General features: G+C 45.4%; 1 protein-coding gene across 1 annotated transcript in view; it reads left to right on the top strand.

The window, feature by feature from the left end:
• Window positions 1-26,483, top strand: part of ATP2C1 (ATPase secretory pathway Ca2+ transporting 1) — a 288,376-nt gene that overhangs the window by 158,939 nt on the left and 102,954 nt on the right. Inside the window, exons 8-12 of the mRNA XM_063922357.1 lie at window positions 1,573-1,728; window positions 5,764-5,832; window positions 6,842-6,917; window positions 7,276-7,342; window positions 14,682-14,806. Coding sequence (XP_063778427.1) covers window positions 1,573-1,728; window positions 5,764-5,832; window positions 6,842-6,917; window positions 7,276-7,342; window positions 14,682-14,806 — 493 coding nt within the window. The remainder of the gene's footprint in view (window positions 1-1,572; window positions 1,729-5,763; window positions 5,833-6,841; window positions 6,918-7,275; window positions 7,343-14,681; window positions 14,807-26,483) is intronic.

Genomic DNA, 26,483 nt, shown 5'->3' on the forward strand with positions numbered 1-26,483 from the left:
CTAGCCAGTTACTTTGAGATATATCAAATTGTCAAGTGCAAGAAGCCCAGGGGATGCAGGAAGAAAATTAATTTGCCTGCTTAGTAAAGAAGCAAGGCTGCTCTGATTAACTGGTGCACTGCTGATAAACAGCAGTTTCCGGCTTCCTGTAGAGGAAACAATGGGTACAAATGAACCAATTTGGCCAGTTTTCTTTGTCATAATAATTTATATCGTCAGTTGGCCGAAGTTGTTCTTCACTACATGTTGTGCAGTGTAAAATATATATTTTAAGATCAGCACAATTTCTGTTAACATTTTCAAGATGCAAGGTGCAAGCATGCCAAAATGATTAGCTCTTAGGGGAGATTAAATTCCATGCAATGGCCACTATGTGATGTTTCAGAACAGCACATTGTGTCCATCCTTGTTGCAAGCTTTGCATCATACCCTGAGATCCAGAGTACGCACTTCTGCAAGAGTAAATTAGTGTCTAACCGGCTGTGGGGCTGACCTTGTACATGGCACATCCTAATTGGCGAAACAGCAAGGAAAAGATGACACAAGGGATTGTATTTACTCAAAAAGCAGATGAATCTCTGTATTTAAGAGAACAATAAATCTTGCCCTGAAAGCCACTGGCTTTAAAAACTTTCTGTTTGGAGAGGACTTGTAGTATTTCCTAATTTATCAGCATATAAATTTTAAATGCCAGATGCAGCTTTTAAATATGCAGATAAGCCACATAGTATCTGGGCCAGATGGAACTAGTCAAACTAATCAACCATCTGGGAATCTAAATCGTGATGAAATCCCCACAAAAAGATGAAGCTTCTACAAGGGTATTGGAATATGCCAATAGCAAATGAAGACGACTCCTCCCCCCATCCCCTCCCCCCTCCATTATCACCAAGTAGATTTCCCTCTCGACAGCACTCAATGAAAGCAAGAACTGTTATATGGAAAGTAATTAGCCAAGCAGAATGATCTTTACTACAGAATGATCTCAAGCAGCTGAATAAGACTGAGTGGTACCAAAGGTAAAACAAACCAGAAATAATTTTGCTGCAAGGGTACTTAAGAGTAATCCATTTAGGGGCAGATGTACTAAGCAGTGAAAAGAGCGGAGAATTGAGCCAGTGGAGAAGTTGCACATGGCAACCAATCAGCAGTGAAGTAACCTAATTTGCATACTATAAAATTATGCAGAGTAGCTGATTGGTTGCTATGGGTGACTTTTCCACTGGCTCACCACTTCACTCACCTCGCTCGCCACAGGTTCTATTCTCCCTCTATGGGTGTCATGGGCACCCACAGAGGGGGAATCGCCTACTTCGACGGTATTCCGGTGGCGGTATAGTACCCCTGTCGGCAACGCGTTATCAGTATTTAGACAGCCGGGATCCCAATGGCCGGTATTTTAACTGCATACCCATCTATCTCTATATTCCATTAAATCTATCATTACAGATTATTCTCGTGTGTTTTTTTTATTGGTATTCACTGCACAAAATGTAAATAAAGAATCCAGTAAATCTGTTCCGATGGTTATTGTGCATATTAATAAAGGCAAGCCTTTTTGTCTTCTCCAAGGCAATGGATCTGTCTGTAGATGAGTCCAGTCTAACTGGAGAGACTGCTTCGTGTTCAAAGTCTACAGCCCCTCAGCCAGCTGCTAATAATGGGGATTTAACCTCCAGAAGCAACATCGCCTTCATGGGAACACTTGTTAGATGTGGCAAAGCAAAGGTAAACGACCTGAAGGAAATAATTTGTGTTTCAAACTGTTAAACAACATTTAAAAAAAATTATTTTTTTTTTATTACAACATCTGTTTCCCTGAAACGTGGTACAGCGATGGTTTGTGTTCAGTGGTGTAACAAGGTTTTGAGGCATTCCCTAATTAGAACTTTTCTTTCTTTCTGTGGAGTATAGTTTGGATTTGAATGACTACTGTACATGTTCATTGTGGTTGCAGGCAACAAACTAATGCAGTCCATAGATAAAGCTTGTTGTCCAGTGTACTTATAGCTTCTGTAAATGAGCATGCCACATGATTAGCCTTAACAGCAGAGTATTCTAGTGCGAGAGCATAGATGGTCTGCATGACACTTTTTGAGGCAATGGTTTGCTACCCCTTTCTAACCTACACTGGGAAACTCAACCAAATCTCCAAGCATTTAAAATCCAAGAATTTTTTTTTTTTTTTTTTACGTAGGTGTATTACAGTACATGGCCTGTAAATTGGCAATGAATGCAAATATATAGGCATGTAATTTGTCATCTGGTGTAGGTGGTGCCACTTGGCATCTTTGCCTGGTGTGCCAAATAGAAGAAATTCTAATTTATACATATACATAGGGTAATGTATATGTTGGTTTTAAAAAGAAAACCTATTTGTAATAAATTTACATTTTTAAACCTTGAGAGAGAGATATATATAGATAGAGATATAGATAGAGATATAGATATATATATATATAGATATAGATAGATATGCCACTTCCATTCACAGCCAGAATCTCTCAGGATCCATTCTGAGTTTTACTGAGGAGGTTTTCATTGCGTTGTGATTGTCAAATCGGCTTTATACTTTTTGAAGTATTTTTTCCTAGAAGTATTCTATATACGGGCTAATACCTGAATCAGAAATAGTCCTGATTGTAAGATCTGGATATCTTATTCAGGCAGTGCGTCAAAATCTGACTGCCAGTATTTTTAAAGGGAACCTCAATCAATAGTCCCTATAAGGAGCTCCATAAAGGAGTCTCTAATAATTATCTTTAAGGCAGAATTTTATATCTAGGACCATTAGGATTCCTCAAAGGAACCACCAAGAAAGCTCCTATCAGGAGCGAACTTAAGAGAATCCCTTTTTATCACTATACAAGGTTGTGATTCTCCACACACAAATCTATTAATGGCAAATAAGCCTGTTTATATATTTGTTACCCCTGATGAAGTCGATAAGACGAAACACGTTGGGTTTGTCAGTCAGGAGTTTCCAGCATAGTTTGTGAAGATACTCCCTCTTAAGTTCGCACCTTGAAAAAGGTGAGGGAGTATCTAGAGTTAAAGACCACACAACGAACATACTGGTTATCCTTTGTCATCATTTTAAACACATCTTTGTGAACACTATATGAGGAATTTTATGTGAAAACTGTATTTGTTTTAACATGTGTTATTAAAACAATTTTTTACTAATTGGCCTTGGGCCTCTTGTTTGGGTGACCATCTTGGTGAGGGGTGTCCATTACAGGTTCCCAGATACAAGTCTTCTCCAGTATTCAACTCTGACTTATGGAAACACTGGAAGAATCATTGTAGATAGTCTTATTTAGCGCACTTGGGAAACTGTTATATATATATATATATATATATATATATATATATATATATATATATATATATATCGGAGATGAAAGGATAGAAGTGTCATTTTGTTGCACTTCTGTTCTGTATTTTGCGCTCCGCTGTTATATTCTCTTCTGTGTTGAACTACAGCTTCTAGTAAACAGGATAGATAAACAGTGATTTCTAGTGCAAATGTTATACCCATGCGTGGCCAGCTAATAGCAATCACTTCATTTTCCACATTCACATTGTGGTTCTATTTAATGGATTGATTTGTATGCCACAAATCACCAGATGAATATTCTCAGACTCTGTCTTCATGGCCCCAAACAGTTTGTGTTTTCCAGGTACTCATGGTGTATTTCTAGGTCACCCGGCAGGCACACATGGTGTATTTCCAACAGTCACATTTTGAAGATCCACAGGTGACCTGGTAAACATGACCTACTAGATCTAGCGTGCTGATTCTTGATTTACAAAGTTTGTTGCCACATCACATAAGTCCTACAATGGAAAGGGTCTGTGTAAAGTTAAATATAATGCGTTGGTTAATGTATAGGTATCAAAGTTTTGATTTTAATATGCTAAAGCTATTATGGATAGCTGCAGACTTACCCACTCTTTCTTTTTCACTTTCATTCCGCGTGTGATTGATTTTTATTTGTTTTATGTATATACACTGCTCAAAAAACTAAAGGGAACACTTAAACAACACATCCTAGATCTGAATGAATGAAATATTCTTATTAAATACTTTGTTCTTTACATAGTTGAATGTGCTGACAACAAAATCACACAAAAATTATCAATGGAAATCAAATTTATTAACCAATGGAGGTCTGGATTTGGAGTCGCACTCAAAATTAAAGTGGAAAAACAAACTACAGGCTGATCCAACTTTGATGTAATGTCCTTAAAACAAGTCAAAATGAGGCTCGGTAGTGTGTGTGGCCTCCACGTGCCTGTATGACCTCCCTACAACGCCTGGGCATGCTCCTGATAAGGTGGTGGATGGTCTCCTGAGGGATCTCCTCCCAGACCTGGACTAAAGCATCCGCCAACTCCTGGACAGTCTGTGGTGCAACGTGGCGTTGATGGATGGAGAGAGACATGATGTCCCAGATGTGCTCAATTGGATTCAGGTCTGGGGAACGGGTGGGCCAGTCCATAGCATCAATGCCTTTGTCTTGCAGGAACTGCTGACACACTGCAGCCACATGAGGTCTAGCATTGTCTTGCATTAGGAGGAACCCAGGGCCAACCGCACCAGCATATGGCCTCACAAGGGGTCTGAGGATCTCATCTCTGTACCTAATGGCAGTCAGGATACCTCTGGCGAGCACATGGAGTGCTGTGCGGCCCCCCAAAGAAATGCCACCCCACACCATTACTGACCCACTGCCAAACCGGTCATGCTGGAGGATGTTGCAGGCAGCACTCTGTCACGTCTGTCACATGTGCTCAGTGAGAACCTGCTTTCATCTGTGAAGAGCACAGGGCGCCAGTGGTGAACTTGCCAATCTTGGTGTTCTCTGCAAATGCCAAACGTCTTGCACGGTGTTGGGCTGTAAGCACAACCCCCACCTGTGGACGTCGGGCCCTCATACCACCCTCATGGAGTTTGTTTCTGATCGTTTGAGTAGATACATGCACATGCAGGGCTCGGGCAGTGTTCCTCCTGTTCCTCCTTGCACAAAGGCGGAGGTAGCAGTCCTGCTGCTGGGTTGTTGCCCTCCTACAGCCTCCTCCACGTCTCCTGATGTACTGGCCTGTTTCCTGGTAGCACCTCCATGCTGTGGACACTACGCTGACAGACACAGCAAACCACCTTGCCACAGCTCGCATTGATGTGCTATCCTGGATGAGCTGCACTACCAGAGCCACTTGTGTGGGTTGTAGACTCCGTCTCATGCTACCACTAGAGTGAAAGCACTGCCAGCTTTCAAAAGTGAACAAAACATCAGCCAGAAAGCATAGGCGCTGAGAAGTGGTCTGTGGTCACCACCTGCAGAACAACTCCTTTATTGGGGGTGTCTTGCTAATTGCCTATAATTTCCACCTGTTGTCTATTCCATGTGCACAACAGCATGTGAAATTGATTGTCAATCAGTGTTACTTCCTAAGTGGACAGTTTGATTTCACAGAAGTGTGATTGACTTGGAGTTACTTTGTGTTGTTTAAGTGTTCCTTTTATTTTTTTGAGAAGTGTACATAAATATACTTAAAAATGTGTTTTAATCTTGTATAAGATCTATGATGAGATGTCCTGCGTCCCAATCCATAGCATAGCATGGCATGGTGTATGTATGTATGTTTGCTTTTTTCCCCCGTTCTATGATAACCTACTGTATCATCACTGTTCCTCTTTAAAACTACTGTATAAAGCATTAGAAGAGGAGTATTGTTTAATGAAATGTAATCTTGCAGGGAATTGTCATTGGAACTGGAGAAAACTCTGAATTTGGCGAGGTGTTCAAAATGATGCAAGCTGAGGAGGTGAGTTTTATAATATGTAATAAACTCTTTATATTACTCCTTAATCGTACACATCGTATAGTGTGTGTCATCTAGTCCTGCCGGATTGTGCATTCACGGTGTCCATCCATCACATCTGCCCGTCTGAGGTGCTGTACATACACTGGATAGCATGCACAACGTATCACTACATTGCGTCACACCGTCGGCTGGGGCACACATTGCATAGTGCAGGCATGTCCAAACTGCGGCCCTCCAGCTGTTGTGAAACTACATATCCCAGCATGCCCTGACACAGTTTTGCTGTCAGAGAATGCTAAAGCTGTGTCAGGGCATGCTGGGATGTGTAGTTTCTAAACATCTGGAGGGCCGCAGTTTGGACATGCCTGGCATAGTGTGTACCCAGCTTTAGGATATTTTGCTACAATGTTAGATTATTTTCAACACCGTAACAGAAGCCACAATAATTACAAGTCCAGGAGCAAGTGATGTTGCTTTTACTGCTGGCTTGTACAGGTTGAGTATCCCACATCCAAATATTCTGAAATACAGAACATTCCGAAATACAGAATTTGAGTGAGATAGTGAAACCTTTGTTTTCTGATAGCTCAGTGTACACAAACTTTGCTTAATACACAGTTGTTAAAAATATTGTATTAAATGACCTTAAGGCTGTGTGTATAAGATGTATATGAAACATAAATGAATTGTATGTACACAAATGTTATTTAATGCACAGTTATTAAAAATATTGGCTAAAATTATCTTCAGGCTGTGTGTATAAGGTGTATATGTAACATAAATGTATTCTGTGCTTAGACTTGGGTCTCATTACCATAATATCTCATTATGGTATGTGATTATTCCAAAATACGGAAAATCCGATATCCAAAATACTTCTGGTCCCAAGCATTTTGGATATGGGATCCTCAACCTGTCCTACAGAGACAAGCAGTTTGGGACAGCCGGGGAGCCGCTAGATGCATATGTATGGGTCATATTAAGTTTATTTTTTATTTTCTTTCACAAGGCACCCAAGACACCACTGCAGAAGAGCATGGATATTCTAGGAAAGCAGCTCTCCTTGTATTCTTTCGGCATCATTGGTAAGCATACACTTCTGCTCTTACACCCCCTGCTTGCGGTCTGTGATTCATCGTCCGTTATCACAGCAGAAAATGATATCTTGTTTAAAGGTGTCAGGAGGTATTTTTGACTCTGTTCTTGGATGCTTTCCATTTTCCTGCACAGAGGCTCAAACCTCCAACATCATTAATTAAAACTGCATATATCTAGGGAACCCAGCGTATTTTATAGAATGCCAGTGTTCTGATGAATCAATCTTTTTGCAATGGTTTGATTAAAAAGTCAGACTTAATATTTAAGTTTACTGGATTCTGTTATGTTTCTAAATATAATTTTGTTTCAAAGGTGCTGCATTGACTTTGCATATGTTTTCTTTAGGTATTATTATGCTGGTAGGGTGGCTACAAGGAAAGCATATACTTGATATGTTTACAATTGGTGTAAGGTGAGTTATCCTTCATACAGGTCATGCATTATGTTTATTTCCTTAGTGAAACCTAGCTTTGGAAACCAGAGATATAGTTTAGGCTTCTCCCCAGCTGTGTCTCATCTAGTCCTGCTTTATCTTCATTGCTGATTTCCATCATTTTGGAAAGGACTGGCCACTGTCAGACAAGTAGGTGGGGCACGCTTCTTGAGTGTATGGGTCACAGCCTGGTAAATGGTTATGAAGATTTGGAGCTCTTTGGCCAGCATAAGAGAAATTGGCTACCTTTTATATGGTCAAGGAAGATGTTGGTGAGCTACAATTTCCTCGTAAACTGTAATAATGATTTGTTTTATTATTTTGCGGTTTAGATTTAAAAAAAAAATGTATACTGTATTTTTTTTAAAAAGAATTCATACATTTTAAAACCATGGCAACCCTTATTTTATTTATTTTGCAATTTAAGCTTTAAGTTCTGTTTGGGAATGTCATTTGTTAAATCACTAGTACGCCAGTTTGATTTATTTTCGTATTTTATTTAGGCCAGGAATAGCTTTTATTTAATTGAAAGGAATATTCATCATTGGTCAGATGGTCTGATTGTGACTTTAGCGAGGAGATCTGTTGAGCTAAATGTGCCAGTTGAGATGTCTGAGGACAGAGTGTAGATTGTGCATAAAACTCGCTATAATCCCTGTCACCGCCATTCTGAATGCAGCTTTTAGTGAAATAAGCCATAATGCAACATTTTGGTCATTTCTTTGTCCTTGGATACTTCAAAACTTGACATTTTTCCAACAGAGGTGTGAGCAGGACCTAGCATGTTTAAGACGGTTGTGTACAGGTGATCGGCGCTGGGATCCTGGCCGGCAGAATACCGACAGGGGTGAGTGCAAAGAGTCCCCTTGTGGGCTCGCCACACTGCAGGCTCGGTGGCTAGCTGCACTCACCACAGGTTTTATTCCCATTGTATGGGTGTTGTGGACACCCACGAGTGGGAATAGTCCTGGGACCCCTGCTGGCATTCTGGCGGCCGGTGTCGCGGTGTCGGTATGCTGACCGCCGGCATCATAACTACATCTCATTTAAGATTGATATTATACTTCCAATAGTTGATCAAGTAAACCTCATCGAATCAAACTACAAAGTGTGAGCTATCTATAAATGTGTGTCCTCATCTATGCATTCTCTCTAACTTGCAGAAAAAAAGTAGCGCATACACTGATGATGGATATTTTACAAACTGGCATATTTTCATTCCACTGTCAAACCAACCCAATCCAATATTGGCATAATTAAAACAAAACTGAGAGAAAACGCTCACCCACAACATCCTCCCTTCAATGTTTGTGTGCAGTTTTTTTTTGTGTGGCTACATTATGGTTGGACATGGCGTTATTCATATTGTATCTTAATTTGTGTGTGTCCTATTTTATTGTACCTTTTTTTTTTTTTTTAATAAAGAACACCATAACAGTGCACCAGACATTAGTCTACAACAATATCACTCCCTAATGCAGCAAATGATAAGTTAAGATATTGATGTTTCTACAGCGGGTACACTGGTATTCCACAGGGAATAACATCGGGGTGTAGAGTTGGATCTTGATCCGGGGCACCAACAGGCTAAAGCTTTGACTGGTCCCAGGATGCACTGCACCGCCTCCTTTATAGCCTCGCCTCCAGGCACTGGAGCTCAGTTTGTAAAGTGCAGGCAGCTAACAGGTGGGGCTGCACTAGGCAGCCCTTATAAGAGCTTTTTAAGAAGAAAGAAGACTTCAAGAATTCTGTGCTGCAGCTCCATCACCTCCCCCAGCGGCGCTGCATACTCCCGCGCCCAGGTTGCTGGGTGATTGCAGTGGAGGCGCTCCGGTCATCAGGCAAACATCACCGCTGCTGCTCTCCTGGATCTCGTGGCCGCACTTCAGGAAGGAGGTAAGATGGTCCCCCAGGTGGGACCCGCCAAATTCGCGATCCGGTAAAGGTCCCAGGAGACAGGCCGCGCCGCTGGCGCGGACACTGGCCGTGCAGGGACCCCACTATATCCACCAGGGCAGGGAGCACAGGTCGGATTTACTAAAATCCGGGTATCATAGGCTCCATAGTACCCGGTGGTGAAGTCCAACAGAGGGGATAAGATGCTGACCTGTAGCCCCTCCCCCATCTCCAGGCGCCATCTACAGCAGGTGTTCCCGCCCTGGAGCTGCATCTCTCTCTCTCTCTCCCCCCCCCCCCCCCCTCACTCTCTCCCCCCCCCCCCCCCCTCACTCTCTCCCCCCCTCACTCTCTCCCCCCCTCACTCTCTGTCAGTGTTTGGGTGCCATTTCATAGAGCTGCGCTGATTCTGGGACTGCTGGGCACAGTCTCCTCCGTAAAGCCGCCTGTCTCATGTGCATTTACAGGACACTTAAGTATTCTACATGTCGTTTAGACAGCGTTGGTCAAGAACAAGTGCACTATATGCATATTTAGTACAAGTATTCTGTGATATACATCCTGTGTTTCTTGTGCATTGTTATATCTGTATACATACATATCTCTATGTAGTATTACTTGTCCAGTACAGTCTTATTGTTTATATGTAATCATTTCTGCATTGTATCTGTGACTGTGTGTGCCTATAGCTGCTGTGTGGATAGTGTTCACTCTAGCAGTGGGGCAGGGCGCCGGACTGTGAGGGGCACAAGTGTGTGTGTGCGTGGCAAAAGGGGTGTGTGACCATGCAAATAGTGTGTGTGTGGGCAATCTACGTACTACAAGTGGGCGGTTCAGCCCACAGGCGGGGGGCGTGAGTGGCCGGCGGCGTCACCATTGCGGGTGTGCCCAGCACCTATGGAGGTGCTGGGTTTCCCCCAAGCACACTCACAGCGTGAATGGATGCCGCGCGCATGCGCACGGCATCCTTACACGCTGGGAGGGCAGAAAGCGGGCGGCTGTTTTAGCAGGGCGCCGCAGAAAGGGCAGGGCGGGTTTTGCCCTTTAAAAAATCAGTCAGGGCGCGGCGCCCTGCTAAAACAGCCTAGCATTAACACTATGTGGATTCTATTCTGTGTATCACACATATTGCCATCACTATATTCTGTACCCTGGGGAACTAAGTGCGTCAAGGTCTCGTATACCATATAGTGTTCCACAGGATATACTGTTTTGTATTATTCACTGTGTGTTTCAGTCACCTCACACCACTGAAATCCTCTGTTTGTGCTCTGCAATTGCAGTCACATATCTTAGGGGTTTTTTGTCAGGTATTGTTTGTCTGGCTATATTGTACTGATACGCCCTAAGGCTACATTCCCAATAATGTCTGCTGCACAGGGCAGAAAATCCGCAGACGCTCCTGCATCATGCAGTGCTGGTGACATGGATTTACCTGAGGAAATTATTTCTGCTGAGGGTCTAGGTCAGGCATTCCCAACCGCGGTCCTCAAGGCACACCAACAGTGCAGGTTTTAGTGATATCCAGGCTACAGCACAAATGGTTAAATTAAAATAACTGAGGTACTAATTAAGTCACCTGTGTTCAAGCCTGGATATCACTAAAACCAGGACTGTTAGTGTGCCTTGAGGACCGTGGTTGAGAAACACTAGTCTAGGTACCGGGTGTTCTGCACTCCCTAGTCAGCCCACAGCACCTGTGGCAGATCCGCCTTGAGCTACATTTTCAAATATGCTGACTATGCTTGTAACAAGACATACTCCCCCTGTGGGATCTCCTGTGTCATTACAGCCACATGTTGTCCCTGTAGTTAATCCACCATGGGCGGATACACTGTCAGCCCAGTTACAGCAATTAAATCAGTCCTTGGTTAAACAAAAACCTAACCCTCGCCTTACTGGGACCAAAGGGTCATCTAAGCGGGCCATTTTTTCCTCACAATCCGCTAATATTTCGGATGATTCTTCCGATTCGAATGGGGAATATACTGATCCATCAGATGCTGATACCGCTGCTTCTGATGAAAATTCTAAAAACAGGTTGGTGTTCCTGACCTAGTGGAGGCTATCAAGCTGATTCTTCAGATTGATGAGGAGATTGACCCTCCTGATACGTCTAAGAAACCTGATAAATTCAAACATCAGAAGGTTACTAAATTAGTCTTACCACATTCTGACCATTTAATTGACACGTCAGGAATCCTGGTCTTCTCCAGGAAAGAAATTTTCCCTGTCTAAGAAGATGCTAGCTTGTTATCCTATCTCTGCGGAGTTGAGTAACAAGGGGGAAACCCCGCCACCAGTGGACTCGCATGTAGCCGTCTTGTGGTGTCATCTACTCTGCCCGTCACCACCGTCGTCTCTTTGAAGGAACCGATGGATAAGCATGTGGAGGGTTGCTTGAAGTTTATTTACACTCTTACAGGTGCTGTCCATAGACCTACTATGGCAGCCTCTTGGGCTGCAAAAGGCATTGAAGCATTGGTTCAAGCAATTGAGGAAGAGCTACCTCTGAATTTTTCTGACACTGCCAGACAATATCTGACCTATATTACCACAGCCTCCCAGTATATTCAGGAGGTGGCCTCTGATGCAGGCGTTATTGCGGCCAAGGCATCTACTACGTCTATCCTGGCTCGCTGGATTCTGTGGACATGGACGCTAAGAAGACCTTGGAGGTACTCCCTTTTAAGGAAGATATGCTATTTGGAGATGACCTGAACAAAATTGTGACCGATTTGGCGTTGGCCAAGTCTGCGTTTCTCCCAAGTACTAATCCTTCAGTTCCGAAGGCTGAGTACTACTTTTCGTTCCTTTCGACCTCCAGGAAAAGCAAAGGGTCAGGCGTATCCGAGACAGGCTCGCACTTCCAAGTCCTCTAAGCCCAAACCTAAACGTTCTTGGGCCGCCTGTCAGCCTGCTTCCAAACCGGACAAGCCTGCTGCATGACGGGGCGGGCCTCCCCCTGGGGGACCCCAGGGTGGGAGGCCGACTTCTGCTGTTCGCCCAGGTCTGGTTAAAGACCACTTTGGACGCCATCTGCCAGCAGTATCGGCAGTGTTCATTCCGAGGGTCCTCAACTGGGAAGTGGACTCTTCAGTTGTCAGGTCGTAAACGCTGAGCAGTGGAGTCTTCATCCGGAGGTCTTGCAACTCCTTGTGGACAAGTGGGGTCTACCAGATGTAGACTTGATGGCGTCTCAACACAATCACAAGGTTCCGGTCTTTGGAGCAAGGACAAGGGGTCCTCAAGCAGCGTTCGTGGACGCACTAGCAATTCCATGGAACTTTTGGCTGCCATACGTGTTACCTCCAGTGTCACTCGTGCCCAGGGTACTACGGAAGTTCAAGCAAGGAGGAGGAATACTGCTACTAATCGCTCCAGCATGGCCCAGACGGCATTGGTTCTCAGCGAGCGTCCTCTTCTACTTCCTCAATGCCCAGACCTCCTCGTTCAGGGCCCTTGTGTTTATCAGGACCTGGCAAGAGTGGCTTTGATGGCGTGGCTCTTGAATCTTCACTGCTGAGAGCCAAAGGATTTTCTGAGGCGGTTATTCAAACTATGTTGAAGGCCCGCAAACTGGCTTCTGCACGGATTTATTATAGGATCTGGAGTTCTTACTTCACCTGGTGTGCTGCTAAGAATTATGATGCATACAAGTTTAGTACTTCCAAACTTCGGGCTTTTTGCAACAAGGCCTGGATTTAGGACTTCGCCTGGCCTCCCCCAAGGTTCATATTTCTGCCTTGTCAGTGTGGTTTCAGCAAAAAATAGTTTCTGTTCCTGATGTTCATACATACACTCAGGGCGTACTACGGATTCAGCCTCCCTATGTCCCTCATGTGGCTCCATGTGATCTGTCTGTCTGTTCTTAATGCCATTCAAGAGTCTCCATTTGAACCTCTTGAGTCTGTGGACCTTAAATGCCTTACGCTTAAGGTCATTTTTCAGTTGGCTATTGCCTCTGCTAGGAGGGTGTTAGACTTAGGCGCTTTGTTTTATCGTCCACCCTTTCTGATTTTTCATCGTGACCAGGCAGTTCTTAGAACTCGTCCTGGTTATCTACCTAAGGTGGTGTCATATTTCCACCTTAACCAAGAGATTGTGGTTCCGGCCTTTATCTCCCCTGGTTTGCTCTCCAAAGAGTGGTCTTTGGATGTGATACGGGCTCTCGGTATATATGTAGAAAGGACTGCCTCTATCAGGAGGTCAGATTCTGTTTTTGTAATTTTTGGTTTTCACAAACGTGGCTGACTAAGCATACCTTGGCCAGATGGATTAGAATAGTGATTGCACAAGCTTCTTTTGCGCAGGCTGGACTCCCAGCTCCTGCTGCTATGAAGGCCCATTCTACTCTCTGTTTGACCTTCTTGGGCGGCCCGCCGTGGCACGTCCGCTGAACATTTGTGCAAGGCGGCTACGTGGTCCTCAGTGAACACGTTCATCAGGTTCTCTATGCCTTTGATACTTCCGCCTCCCAGGGTGCTTCCTTTAGACACCGGGTTCTTGTGCCCGCTACAGTGCATCCCCTCCTGTGAGGAACTGCTTTACGACATCCCCGATGTTATTTTCTGTGGAACCTCAGTGTACCCCGCTGAATAAAAGGAGATTTATGGTAAGGCTTACCATTGATGAATCTCTTTCTGCGAGGTACACTGGATTCTATATATCTATATCTATCTATCTATCTATCTATCTATCTATCTATCTATCTATATATATATATATATTACACACACACACACACACACACACACACACACACACACCCACACACCACAGCCGTGGTTGTAATTGAACACAAGACCTCTGGGCTTTGAAGTAGTGATGCTAACATTTACGCTATCCGTGCTGCCTATGTGGCCGTGTACTGTTCTCCATCACTGCCTACATTAGACTGTTTGTTCCTGTAGTAGGAATGTGATTATCATGTGTGTTGCCCACACCCCAAATGACAGACATTTTCAAAGATAACTCCACGATTGAAAGCTACACGTTGTACAGAAAACCCCCTATTGTCAGTTGTGTATTGCACAGATATGGCCAAGTATTACAGAAATAATCCACAATTATCATCTGTATACCTCAAATGCCCCCTTTGATGTACTGATTGTACTTATGTCACTCATTTCTAGACACAGTGAGCACAAACCATTGTCTGCCTCACATGATTTAAACATTACCCCCAATCTCCTAGTATATTTTGCAGAGAAATACATCTGTATATAGTTTACGGTTGTCTCTCTCTTTTTTTTTTTTTTTTTTTTTTATCCTTCGTAAATGAGCAGGATAAGTGTATGTTTGGGCTTTTGTATTGCCAACGTTACTAGCTTATCCACCTTTCTACTAGAATGCTTTTTACAGTTATTGAGTCAGTCTCTGTATATGTGATCATGTATTTCTGTTTTGTCTTATTTTTCAGTTTGGCGGTGGCAGCTATCCCTGAAGGACTTCCCATTGTAGTGACTGTAACATTGGCCCTTGGCGTGATGCGAATGGTGAAGAAGAGGGCGATTATAAAGACATTACCCATTGTAGAAACTCTTGGTATGAATCCTAAATTAAATTCCTACAGAATGTTCTGTGTTTTATAGGAATCGCTTCAGGCAAAGTGTAATGTCTGCAGCCTTCACTGGTGATTAAGATTTAATCTGTACTGCATTGCTGATAGCCAACTGCTTTACAACTAGTGGGACATTGAGCACTACATATTTAAATATACATTTAACATGTTATTGGCTCATCCTTTCTCAAAGGCACTGATGCAATGTAGTGCAAAGTGCACATTTTATATGGAGAACATGCCTTCTCTACAAGTTACAGATTTCTTTTTCATCCACTAGGGGTCACTGGAGTACTCTTGGGATATGGACGGGGCGTAGCCGGAAATGTCACATTTAAATATTTAAATTGGTAACTGGTCACCCCCTCCATACTCCCATAAATCCTTCAGTATTTTTCTGTGCCTCTAGTCTGAAGGTATTTTGGACAGGATTGTCCTTCGATTCTTCTAGGAAGATTATTTTATTTTTTTCTTCTACCCACTCCCATCCCAACTTATCAGAGAAGTTGGGTCCGGGATGGTGGGTGCTGCAGAAGAGCAGCAGATGGTCTGCCGGTGCCCATGAAAAGGGCCCCGCCATTGACCACAATCAGCACAGCTGATTGCAGCCTCAGGCTGCACAGAGAAGCTGGACCGTGCTTAGTTAAGAAGCCCGTGATAGCCTCCCCTGGTACAGGTAATGAGCGGTTAGGCAGCTCACACTGCCGCCGCTCACTTGTGTTATATGCTGGGGGTGAGGGGCGCTATGTGGGGACAATATGTCTTGATTTTTATTTAAAAAAAATACCATGCACCCTCCTGCCCAGCCACGGCCTGCTCAGCAGCCGCCGCTGGGCGCCAAGCAACTGCCTGTATTCCACTGCCCAGCTGCGGACTGCACAGCAGCTCGGCGTCTGCTCCTATACCTGCGCTCCCCAGTCCCTGAACCGCCGCTTCCCCCCCCCCTCCCTTCCGCGGTTAGCTTCTACTATCCGCTACCCGCCAGAGCTCCGGAGCCGCGAACGGCGGCTCCAGTGGCTCTATATGCAGAGGGGGGAGAGGTGTACGGCTTACCGCGGACAGCTCTCACTGCTGCCGCGGTCCGTCTTCAAGAAGGGAGATCGCGGGGAGAGGGGGGAGTAAGGCCCGCAGGGAGGCCCCATAACTAAGCTGCGTTTAAGGCAGCAAGCAGCTCAGGCTATTAAGCCTGTGAGGGGGTCAGTGGTTTTTATGACTGCTGGGCACTGTAAGGCTATGTTATCTGGTATACATGTATATCTGTATCGATGAATATGTATGTATATCTATGGATATATATTTCCAAAAGTATAATTGTGTGTGTGTATGTATATATGTATATATATATATATATATATATATATATATATGTGTGTGTATATATATATATATATATATATATATATATATATATATATATAGATATATAGATATATAGATATATAGATATATATATAGATATTTATATTTGTGTGTATATATATATATATAGATATATATATAGATATTTATATGTGTGTGTATATATATATATATATATATATATAGATATTTATATTTGTGTATATATAGATCTTTGTATATGGCTACATAATGAGTATGTATCAATACACTTATCTTGCAATAAGCAAGCACATGGCAGACACCATTTTGACATTACTTCCTGGTTCTTCCCAGGAAGTGGCTGCACTACAACACTCGGCCTCTGGTGGAGCCGGGGTGTTAGGAATTTTATTTTCTTGGTTTTGTACACATAGTTTCATTATTGTAGGTTAAACACTGTCATGCGAATTCATACACACCTTACTTATGGGATACTAAGCACGGTTCTGGTCTGTCCTTCTGTGCTTACTTGTCGGTGTACATAATGAGTGCGTCTAATGCAAAGTCAAACAAGCAGCTTCGCTGCAAAGTCTGTCAGACAGTATGTCGACCACATACGACGCGTATACTGCATGGGGAAACTTTGTTGTTATTTGTCTTATACCTTGACCGTTTCAGCTAGGTTGTTTTCTGTCGATTCAATGCCAACCCTTATAACACAGCCGGCCATTGATAATTAACAGGGAGTACGTCAGGTTCTCAACGAAAACTGGATACCATTCTTCCCAATAATGCAGTATGGTGGCTCAACAGGGAACTCTGGTGTGGTTTCCTTATTCAGCATTTCTTAGACTCAAGCCGATCCTCTTTGGGGGATACTAGCGCGTGTTTGCCCTGGGTACAGCAGTAGGTGTGTTGCTTAGCCCTGCTTTGGTGCGGGTTTTGGGTTACCAAGGCAGTATTTGCATGGCAATTCAGTTCATGTTTGCCCTCCAAGAAGAACACCTTATACTTCTCGCTGATCACACTTGTGAATCTGCTCAATATCTCGGTACAGCTTCTGTGGAAGTCGGCCAGTTTAGTTTCCTTTCAGCTTCACTAGTTGCGGCACGACGTGCACTTTCGCTATGTTCTTAACAGAACGAAGTCAGAAGCATTACCTTACGCTGGCTACAGGTTTTGTCCTGTCTTGGACAAACGCATTTCATACGAAAGGCAAAAATCTAATTTCTCTAACGTCCTAGTGGATGCTGGGGACTCCGTAAGGACCATGGGGAATAGACGGGCTCCGCAGGAGACAGGGCACTTTAAGAAAGAATTAGGAATACTGGTGTGCACTGGCTCCTCCCTCTGTCCCTCCTCCAGACCTCAGTTTGAATCTGTGCCCGGACGAGCTGGGTGCACTTTAGTGAGCTTTCCTGAGCTTGCTGAATAGAAAGTATTCTGTTAGGATTTTTTTTTATTTTCAGAGAGGTCTGCTGGCAACAGACTCTCTGCTATGTGGGACTGAGGGGAGAGAAGCAGCCCTACTCACTGTGGATAGGTCATGCTTCTTAGGCTACTGGACACCATTAGCTCCAGAGGGATCGAACACAGGAACGCACCCTTGGTCGTTCGATCCCAGACCCGCGCCGCCGTCCCCCTTGCAGAGCCAGAAGCCGGCGTGAGAAGCAAGAAGACTTTAAAAGCGGCGGCAGAAGACTCCAGTCTTCACATGAGGTAGCGCACTGCAGCTGTGCGCCATTGCTCCCACATTAAACCCACACACTCCGGTTACTGTAGGGTGCAGGGCGCAGGGGGGGGCGCCCTGGGCAGCAATTAGAGACCTCTTGGCAAAGTGGGCATATATACAGTTGGGCACTGTATATATGCATGAGCCCCCGCCATTATTTTACACAAAATCGTGGGACAGAAGCCCGACGCTGAGGGGGCGGGGCTTCTTCCTCAGTACTCACCAGCGCCATTTTCTCTCCACAGCTCCGCTGAGAGGAAGCTCCCCAGGCTCTCCCCGGCAGATTCACGGTAGAAAGAGGGTAAAAAGAGAGGGGGGGCACATAAATTTAGCGCAAAATCAGTATATACAGCAGCTACTGGGTAAACACGAAGTTACTGTGTAATTCCTGGGGTGTGTGCTGGCATACTCTCACTCTGTCTCTCCAAAAGGCCTTGTGGGGGTTCTGTCCTCAAATAGAGCATCCCCTGTGTGTGTGGTGTGTCGGTACGCTTGTGTCGGCATGTTTGACGAGGAAGGCTATGTGGAAGCAGAGCAGGTACAAATGAATGTGGGATCGCCGCCGACGCCCGATTGGATGGATATGTGGAAGGTTTTAAATGATAATGTTAATTCCTTGCATAAAAGGTTGGATAAAGCTGAAGCCTTGGGACAGTCAGGGTCTCAACCCAGCCTGCTCGCTCCTACAGCGCAGAGGCCGTCAGGGTCTCAGAAGCGCCCACTATCCCAAATTGTTGACACAGATATCGACACGGATTCTGACTCCAGTGTCGATGGCAATGATGCAAAGTTGCAGCCTAAAATGGCTAAAGCCATCCGCTACATGATTATAGCAATGAAGGATGTAATGCACATCTCAGAGGAAAACCGAGTCCCTGACAAGAGGGTTTATATGTTTGGGGAAAAAAGGCATGAGGTGACCTTTCCCCCTTCACATGAGTTAAATGAGTTATGTGAAAAAGCTTGGGAATCTCCAGATAGAAAAAAAAAAATCTTCCCGCCAACGGACAGGTTACGCTGGGAATCCTCCCCTAGGGTAGACAAAGCTTTGACACGCTTATCTAAGAAGGTAGCCCTGCCGTCACAGGATATGGCCACCCTAAAAGATCCTGCGGATAGAAAGCAGGAAGGTATCCTGAAGTCCATTTATACACATTCAGGTACCCTACTAAGGCCGGCAATTGCGTCGGCCTGGATGTGTAGTGCTGTAGCAGCATGGACAGATACTTTATCTGAGGAACTTGATACCTTGGACAAGGATACTATATTACTGACCCTGGGGCATATAAAAGACGCTGTCCTATATATGAGAGATGCCCAGAGAGACATTAGCCTACTGGGCTCTAGAATAAATGCAATGTCGATTTCTGCCAGAAGGGTCCTGTGGACTCTGCAATGGACAGGTGATGCCGACTCAAAAAGGCACATGGAGGTTTTACCTTACAAGGGTGAGGAATTGTTTGGGGACGGTCTCTCGGACCTAGTCTCCACAGCTACGGCTGGGAAGTCAAATTTTTTGCCATATATTCCCTCACAACCTAAGAAAGCACCTTATTACCAAATGCAGTCCTTTCGATCACAAAGAGGCAAGAGAGTCCGAGGTGCGTCCTTTCTTGCCAGAGGCAGGGGTAGAGGGAAGAAGCTGCACAATACAGCTAGTTCCCAGGAACAGAAGTCCTCCCCGGCTTCCACTAAATCCACCGCATGACGCTGGGGCTCCACAGGTGGAGCCAGGATCGGTGGGGGCGCGTCTCCGAAATTTCAGCCACCAGTGGGTTCGCTCACGGGTGGATCCCTGGGCTATACAGATTGTATCTCAGGGATACAAGCTGGAATTCGAAGTGATGCCCCCTCACCGTTACCTCAAATCGGCCCTGCCAGCTTCCCCCATAGAGAGGGAAATCGTGTTAGCGGCAATTCACAAATTATATCTCCAGCAGGTGGTGGTAAAGGTTCCCCTCCTTCAACAAGGAAGGGGTTACTATTCGACAATGTTTGTGGTACCGAAACCGGACTGTTCGGTCAGACCCATATTGAATTTAAAATCCCTGAACAGTTACCTGAAACGGTTCAAGTTCAAGATGGAATCGCTCAGAGCGGTCATTGCAAGCCTGGAGGAGGGGGATTTTATGGTGTCTCTGGACATAAAGGATGCTTACCTGCATGTCCCCATTTATCCACCTCATCAAGAGTACCTCAGATTTGTGGTACAGACTGTCATTACCAATTCCAGACGTTGCCGTTTGGTCTGTCCACGGCACCGAGAATATTTACCAAGGTAATGGCAGAAATGATGGTGCTCCTGCGAAAGAAAGGAGTCACAATTATCCCATACTTGGACGATCTCCTCATAAAGGCGAGGTCCAGAGAGCAGTTGCTGATCAGCGTAGCACACTCTCGGGAAGTGTTGCAACAGCACGGCTGGATTCTGAATATTCCAAAGTCGCAGCTGATTCCTACGACGCATCTGCCCTTCCTGGGCATGATTCTGGACACAGACTAGAAGAAGGTTTTTCTCCCGACGGAGAAGGCTCAGGAGCTCGTGACTCTGGTCAGAGACCTCTTAAAACCAAAACAGGTGTCGGTTCATCACTGCACGCGAGTCCTGGGAAAGATGGTGGCGTCATACGAGGCCATTCCCTTCGGCATGTTCCATGCGAGGACCTTTCAGTGGGATCTGTTGGACAAGTGGTCCGGATCGCATCTTCAGATGCATCGGCTGATCACCCTATCCCCCAGGGCCAGGGTGTCTCTTCTGTGGTGGCTGCAGAGTGCTCACCTTCTCGAGGGTCGCAGGTTCGGCATTCAGTACTGGGTCCTGGTGACCACGGATGCAAGCCTCCGAGGGTGGGGGGTAGTCACACAGGGAAGAAATTTCCAGGGTCTGTGGTCAAGTCAGGAGACTTGTCTGCACATCAACATCCTGGAACTAAGGGCCATATACAACGCCCTAAGTCAAGCAGAACCTCTGCTTCGCAACCATCCGGTGCTGATTCAGTCAGACAACATCACCGCAGTGGCTCATGTAAACCGCCAAGGCGGCACAAGGAGCAGGGTGGCGATGGCGGAAGCCACCAGAATTCTTCGCTGGGCGGAGAATCACGTGCAAGCACAGTCAGCAGTGTTCATTCCGGGAGTGGACAACTGGGAAGCAGACTTCCTCAGCAGGCACGACCTCCACCCGGGAGAGTGGGGACTTCATCAAGAAGTCTTCACACAGATTACAAATCGATGGGAACTGCCACAGGTGGAGATGATGGCATCCCGCCTCAACATAAAGCTACAAATGTTTTGCGCCAGGTCAAGAGACCCTCAGGCGATGGCTGTGGACGCACTAGTGACACCGTGGGTGTTCCTGTCGGTTTATGTGTTTCCTCCTCTTCCTCTCATACCCAAGGTACTGAGAATCGTAAGAAAAAGAGGAGTGAGAACAATACTCATTGTTCCGGATTGGCCAAGAAGGACTTGGTATCCGGAACTACAAGAAATGCTCACAGAGGACCCATGGCCTCTGCCTCTAAGACAGGACTTGTTGCAACAGGGGCCCTGTCTGTTCCAAGACTTACCGCGGCTGCGTTTGACGGCATGGCGGTTGAACGCTGGATCCTAGCAGAAAAAGGCATTCCGGATGAAGTTATTCCTACGCTAATAAAGGCTAGGAAGGACGTGACGGCTAAACATTATCACCGTATATGGCGAAAATATGTTGCTTGGTGTGAAGCCAGGAATGCCCCTACAGAGGAATTCCAGCTGGGCCGTTTCCTTCACTTCCTACAGTCGGGAGTGACTTTGGGCTTAAAATTGGGGTCCATTAAGGTCCAGATTTCAGCCCTATCCATTTTCTTTCAAAAGGAACTGGCTTCTCTTCCTGAAGTTCAGACGTTTGTAAAGGGAGTGCTGCATATTCAGCCCCCTTTTGTGCCACCAGTGGCACCTTGGGAACTTTACGTGGTGTTGGATTTCCTGAAATCACACTGGTTTGAGCCACTTAAAACCATGGAGTTAAAATATCTCACGTGGAAGGTGGTCATGCTATTGGCCTTAGCTTCGGCTAGGCGTGTGTCAGAATTGGCGGCTTTGTCACATAAAAGCCCCTATCTGGTTTTCCATATGGACAGGGCAGAATTACGGACTCGTCCGCAATTTCTGCCAAAAGTGGTGTCCTCTTTTCATTTGAACCAACCTATTGTGGTGCCTGCGGCTACTCGTGACTTGGAGGATTCCAAGTTACTAGATGTAGTCAGGGCTTTGAAGGTTTATGTAGCCAGAACGGCTGGAGTCAGGAAAACTGAGTCGCTGTTTATCCTGTATGCATCCAACAAGCTGGGTGCTCCTGCTTCAAAGCAAACTATTGCTCGCTGGATCTGTAACAAGATTCAGCAGGCTCATTCTGCGGCTGGATTGCCGCCTCCAAAATCAGTAAAAGCCCATTCCACAAGGAAGGTGGGCTCTTCTTGGGCGGCCGCCCGAGGGGTCTCGGCATTACAGCTTTGCCGAGCAGCTACTTGGTCGGGTTCAAACACTTTTGCAAAGTTCTACAAGTTTGATACCCTGGCTGAGGAGGACCTTGTGTTTGCTCATTCGGTGCTGCAGAGTCATCCGCACTCTCCCGCCCGTTTGGGAGCTTTGGTATAATCCCCATGGTTCTTACGGAGTCCCCAGCATCCACTAGGACGTTAGAGAAAATAAGATTTTACTTACCGGTAAATCTATTTCTCGTAGTCCGTAGTGGATGCTGGGCGCCCGTCCCAAGTGCGGACTTCTTCTGCAATACTTGTATATAGTTAATGCTTAAATAAGGGTTATGTTATGGTTGCATCAGGTTTATCTGGTGCTCTGTTCTTGTTCATACTGTTAACTGGGTAAGTTTATCACGAGTTATACGGTGTGATTGGTGTGGCTGGTATGAGTCTTACCCTGGATTCCAAAATCCTTTCCTTGTATTGTCAGCTCTTCCGAGCACAGTTTCCTTAACTGAGGTCTGGAGGATGGACATAGAGGGAGGAGCCAGTGCACACCAGTATTCCTAAATCTTTCTTAAAGTGCCCTGTCTCCTGCGGAGCCCGTCTATTCCCCATGGTCCTTACGGAGTCCCAAGCATCCACTACGGACTACGATAAATAGATTTACCGGTAAGTAAAATCTTATTTTCCTGCCATTGTCTACACAAATTCCTGATTAGAATACTCAGGATATAGTGTTTACACCGCAGTCCTTTTCAGGCCGTGCTACAAAAACAACCACATACAGGATATGTGGTAGAGGACGTGGTTTCAACAAACCACTAATTATCGTCAACACGTGTACGGTTAGGGTACTGCCGCCTACTTCAAGGCATCGTTAACCAGGTTTTCAGTGGCTTTTACAGGACGCGAAGCCCACTGACAGGCAAGTGCCATAATGTGTTTCCCGACCATCACCGATCGTCAGTTGTGGGCGTCCACAGTTTGGTGAATCTACAATTTTGGGTTCTCCGCTTACATAATACGATTGTCTTCTACCATTGCAATTTGCAATTTAGGTCTGCCTGGGTCAGAAGACAAGACGGCGGATCTGCAGACCGCGATACAAATGCCAGATGTTTCTGTCCGTTTGATACTGAGCCTAAGAGAGGTCTATCAGTACGTAGTTTACTACAGATTCAACAGGAATACCTGCTGTTGGTGAATGTGGGTTGAAATCCTCAGTAGTTCTGGCTTTCCACAAACAAGAGTACTTAGACGCATCACGCCTACTTATGTTTTGCAGTAGAAACCATTTTCACTTTCAGGCGCTACCGTTTGGCTTCGTATCGGCGCCTCGGGTGGTCACAAGTACTGGCTGTCATGATAGCTCATCTCAGATTCCTGAGACTGATAACAGTTCCGTGCGTTGCAAATCTGCTCAACAAAGCTCAGTCTCGACACTTATGCCTGCAACGTGTCTTACTAACGTACAATGGCGTCGTTCAGCACTGTTGTATTGTCAACCTAAAGTAATCAAGCCTCATTCCGTAACAAAGGATTCATGCAAAGGAATGATTCCGTGGATCAACGGATTTACCTGTTTGAACACAACACACAAAGGGTTCGTCATTGCGTATGGTTAGTACGCATTCCACGGACAGTCTCCATCCATTTGGGCATTCGACTGTTAGGAAGGAGGGTGGCGTCTTTCAACGGACTCCAGTTCGCAAGAGTTCACTCATGTCATTGTCGCCTGGATGTTATTACACGCATCTACAGATTCATCAGAAAGTGCGGTTGTCTTCAAGGGCCGTAGTATCGCTACTCTAGTGGCTCCAAATACACAATCACCGCAGGGAGAATGTTCGGCGTCTGGAACTGGCTAATTCTAAGACGGACGCGAGTCTCAGAGGTTGGGAAGCTGTGGTCCCAAATTATCAACTTCACAGAAGATTGCTGTCGATAAAATGTCCTGTAACTCGGGCAATTTACAACGCGCTGCGGCAGGCGGTGCACATGCTCCGGGCTCTGACTGTCCAGGTGCAGTCAGACGAGGCGACGGCGATCGCATACATCACCAAACAAGGAGGAATTCGAAGTCGCATGGCAATGTGACAAGTGCTCGAATCCTCAATTGGGCTGAGCGTCACCAGGTGATATTGTCGGCAGTGTTCGTTCTGGGAGTGGACAACTGGGAGGCAGATTATCCCAGCAGTCAGGATTTTCATCAGGAAACTGGGCATTAAATTCAGAAGCGTTCCTGATGTTGACAAGCGTTGCAGTTACCCACAGGGGGATCTCATGGCATCTTGCCAAAAATCATCAAACATTTCAGAATCTGTCCAGAACAAGACCTCCAAAGGCAGGGGCAGTGGATGCTCTCATGATCGCGTGGCCATACAGATTTGTGCATCTGTTTCCACCGTTTACGCTGCTTTCTCGCTTGCTAAATCAAACCAAATGAGAGTCCACGACAGTCGTACTACTGGCGCCTCATTGCCCTCGGAGGGCATGGTTCTCGGATCCCTGCGACCTATTCGCAGCCTATTGTTACCCGCTCCTGCCACGTACAGACCTGTTACAAAAGGCTCCGGGCCTTTATCCGATCTTGCGAGGTGACTCTTCACGGGGTGGCTGTTGACACCGCCCGCTTAAGAAGGGAGGGCATTCCACAATCTGTCCTACCAACCATGTTAAGTGCTAGGAAGCCAGTTACGCCAGCTCATTATCACAGAATTTGGCGTGCCTATATAGGTTGGTGGGATGCTCGGAAGTTCCGACATTAGCTCATTATCCCGTCTTTTCATATTTTTACAGACTCGGTTAGGTGGAGGATTACGTTTCTACACTCAAGGTAGAGATCTTGGCCTTTTCAATTTACCTACAAAGGCGTTTGGCTCTTTTGCCGACTGTACTTACTTTCCAGTAAGGTGTCCTCAGAGTACAACCTCCATTTATACTACCTACAGCACCATGGGACTTGATTCTGGTTGTTGATTTTTTTACAGTCTTCATATTTTGAACCCTTACAACAAGTGGAGGTTAAGTTTCTCACTTGGAAAACATTTTTTTTCTCTTAGCCTTAGCAAGGCGTGTTTTGCATTGGGTGCCTTGTCATGCAAGCCACCTTATCTGGTGTTTTATAATCATAGAGCGGAACTTCGCACGAATTCCGTTTTCCTACAAAAGATGGTGTAATGTTACACTCAATCGTAGTTCCTGTGTTATCAGTAGGTTTAGGAACTTCAGCGACTTTAGATGTGGTACGCGCACTATGCGTTTTTGTAGCCAAACATCAATTGTACGTTAACCAGTTACATTGTTTGTTCTCTTTAAGGTTGTTAGGATAGCTTAGACAGCTTCCAAGCAGACCTTACACCATACGTCAGACTACATAAGTGTCAGGTCATTCCACATGTTCTTCGGAACGTCATAGGCAGGCTACAAACGCCTACATCAGTGTCAGGCCATTCCACACGTTCTTCAGAACGTCATAGGCAGGCTACAAACGCCTACATCCGTGTCAGACCATTCCACCTGTTCTTTGGGAGCGTCATGGGCAGCAGGTTGTGAAGTTTCTACGAAACAACTTACACGCGCTGCTACAAGGTCATGAGTGCATGGTCATCAGTGCACACGTTTGTGCGCTGTTCCATGTTTAATACGTTTACGGCATCAGCATTTTGGCCGTCTAGTGTTACAGGTGCCAAACAGCTCTCCCGCCCACGGGGGAAGCTTTGGTACGTCCCAAGAGTACTCCAGTGACCCCTAGTGGATGAAAAAGAAAATAGGATTTTGGTACTTACCAGGTAAATCCTTTTCTTTGAGTCCATAGGGGGCACTGGACGCCCACCAAGAGCAGTTTTACCTGTCTTGTGGTAAGCTCAGTGGATCTTATGGGAACACATTATCACCAATGGATACGTTGTTACGGTGATATCTATTATGGTGTCAACTGTTTAGTTGTCAGTTACGTTATGTGTCAACTTTAGTGTTGACCGTTATATTATATGTAATTCTCTATGGTTCATCCTCTCTCACTCCTGTTCGGCTCAGTAAAAATACTGAAGGGTTTATGGGAGTATGGAGGGGGTGACCAGTTACTAATTTAAATATTTAAATGTGCCATTTCCGGCTACGCCCTGTCCATATCCCAAGAGTACT

The sequence above is a fragment of the Pseudophryne corroboree genome, chromosome 5 (assembly GCF_028390025.1).
Source record: "Pseudophryne corroboree isolate aPseCor3 chromosome 5, aPseCor3.hap2, whole genome shotgun sequence".
In the NCBI taxonomy this organism is placed as follows: Eukaryota; Metazoa; Chordata; class Amphibia; order Anura; family Myobatrachidae; genus Pseudophryne; species Pseudophryne corroboree.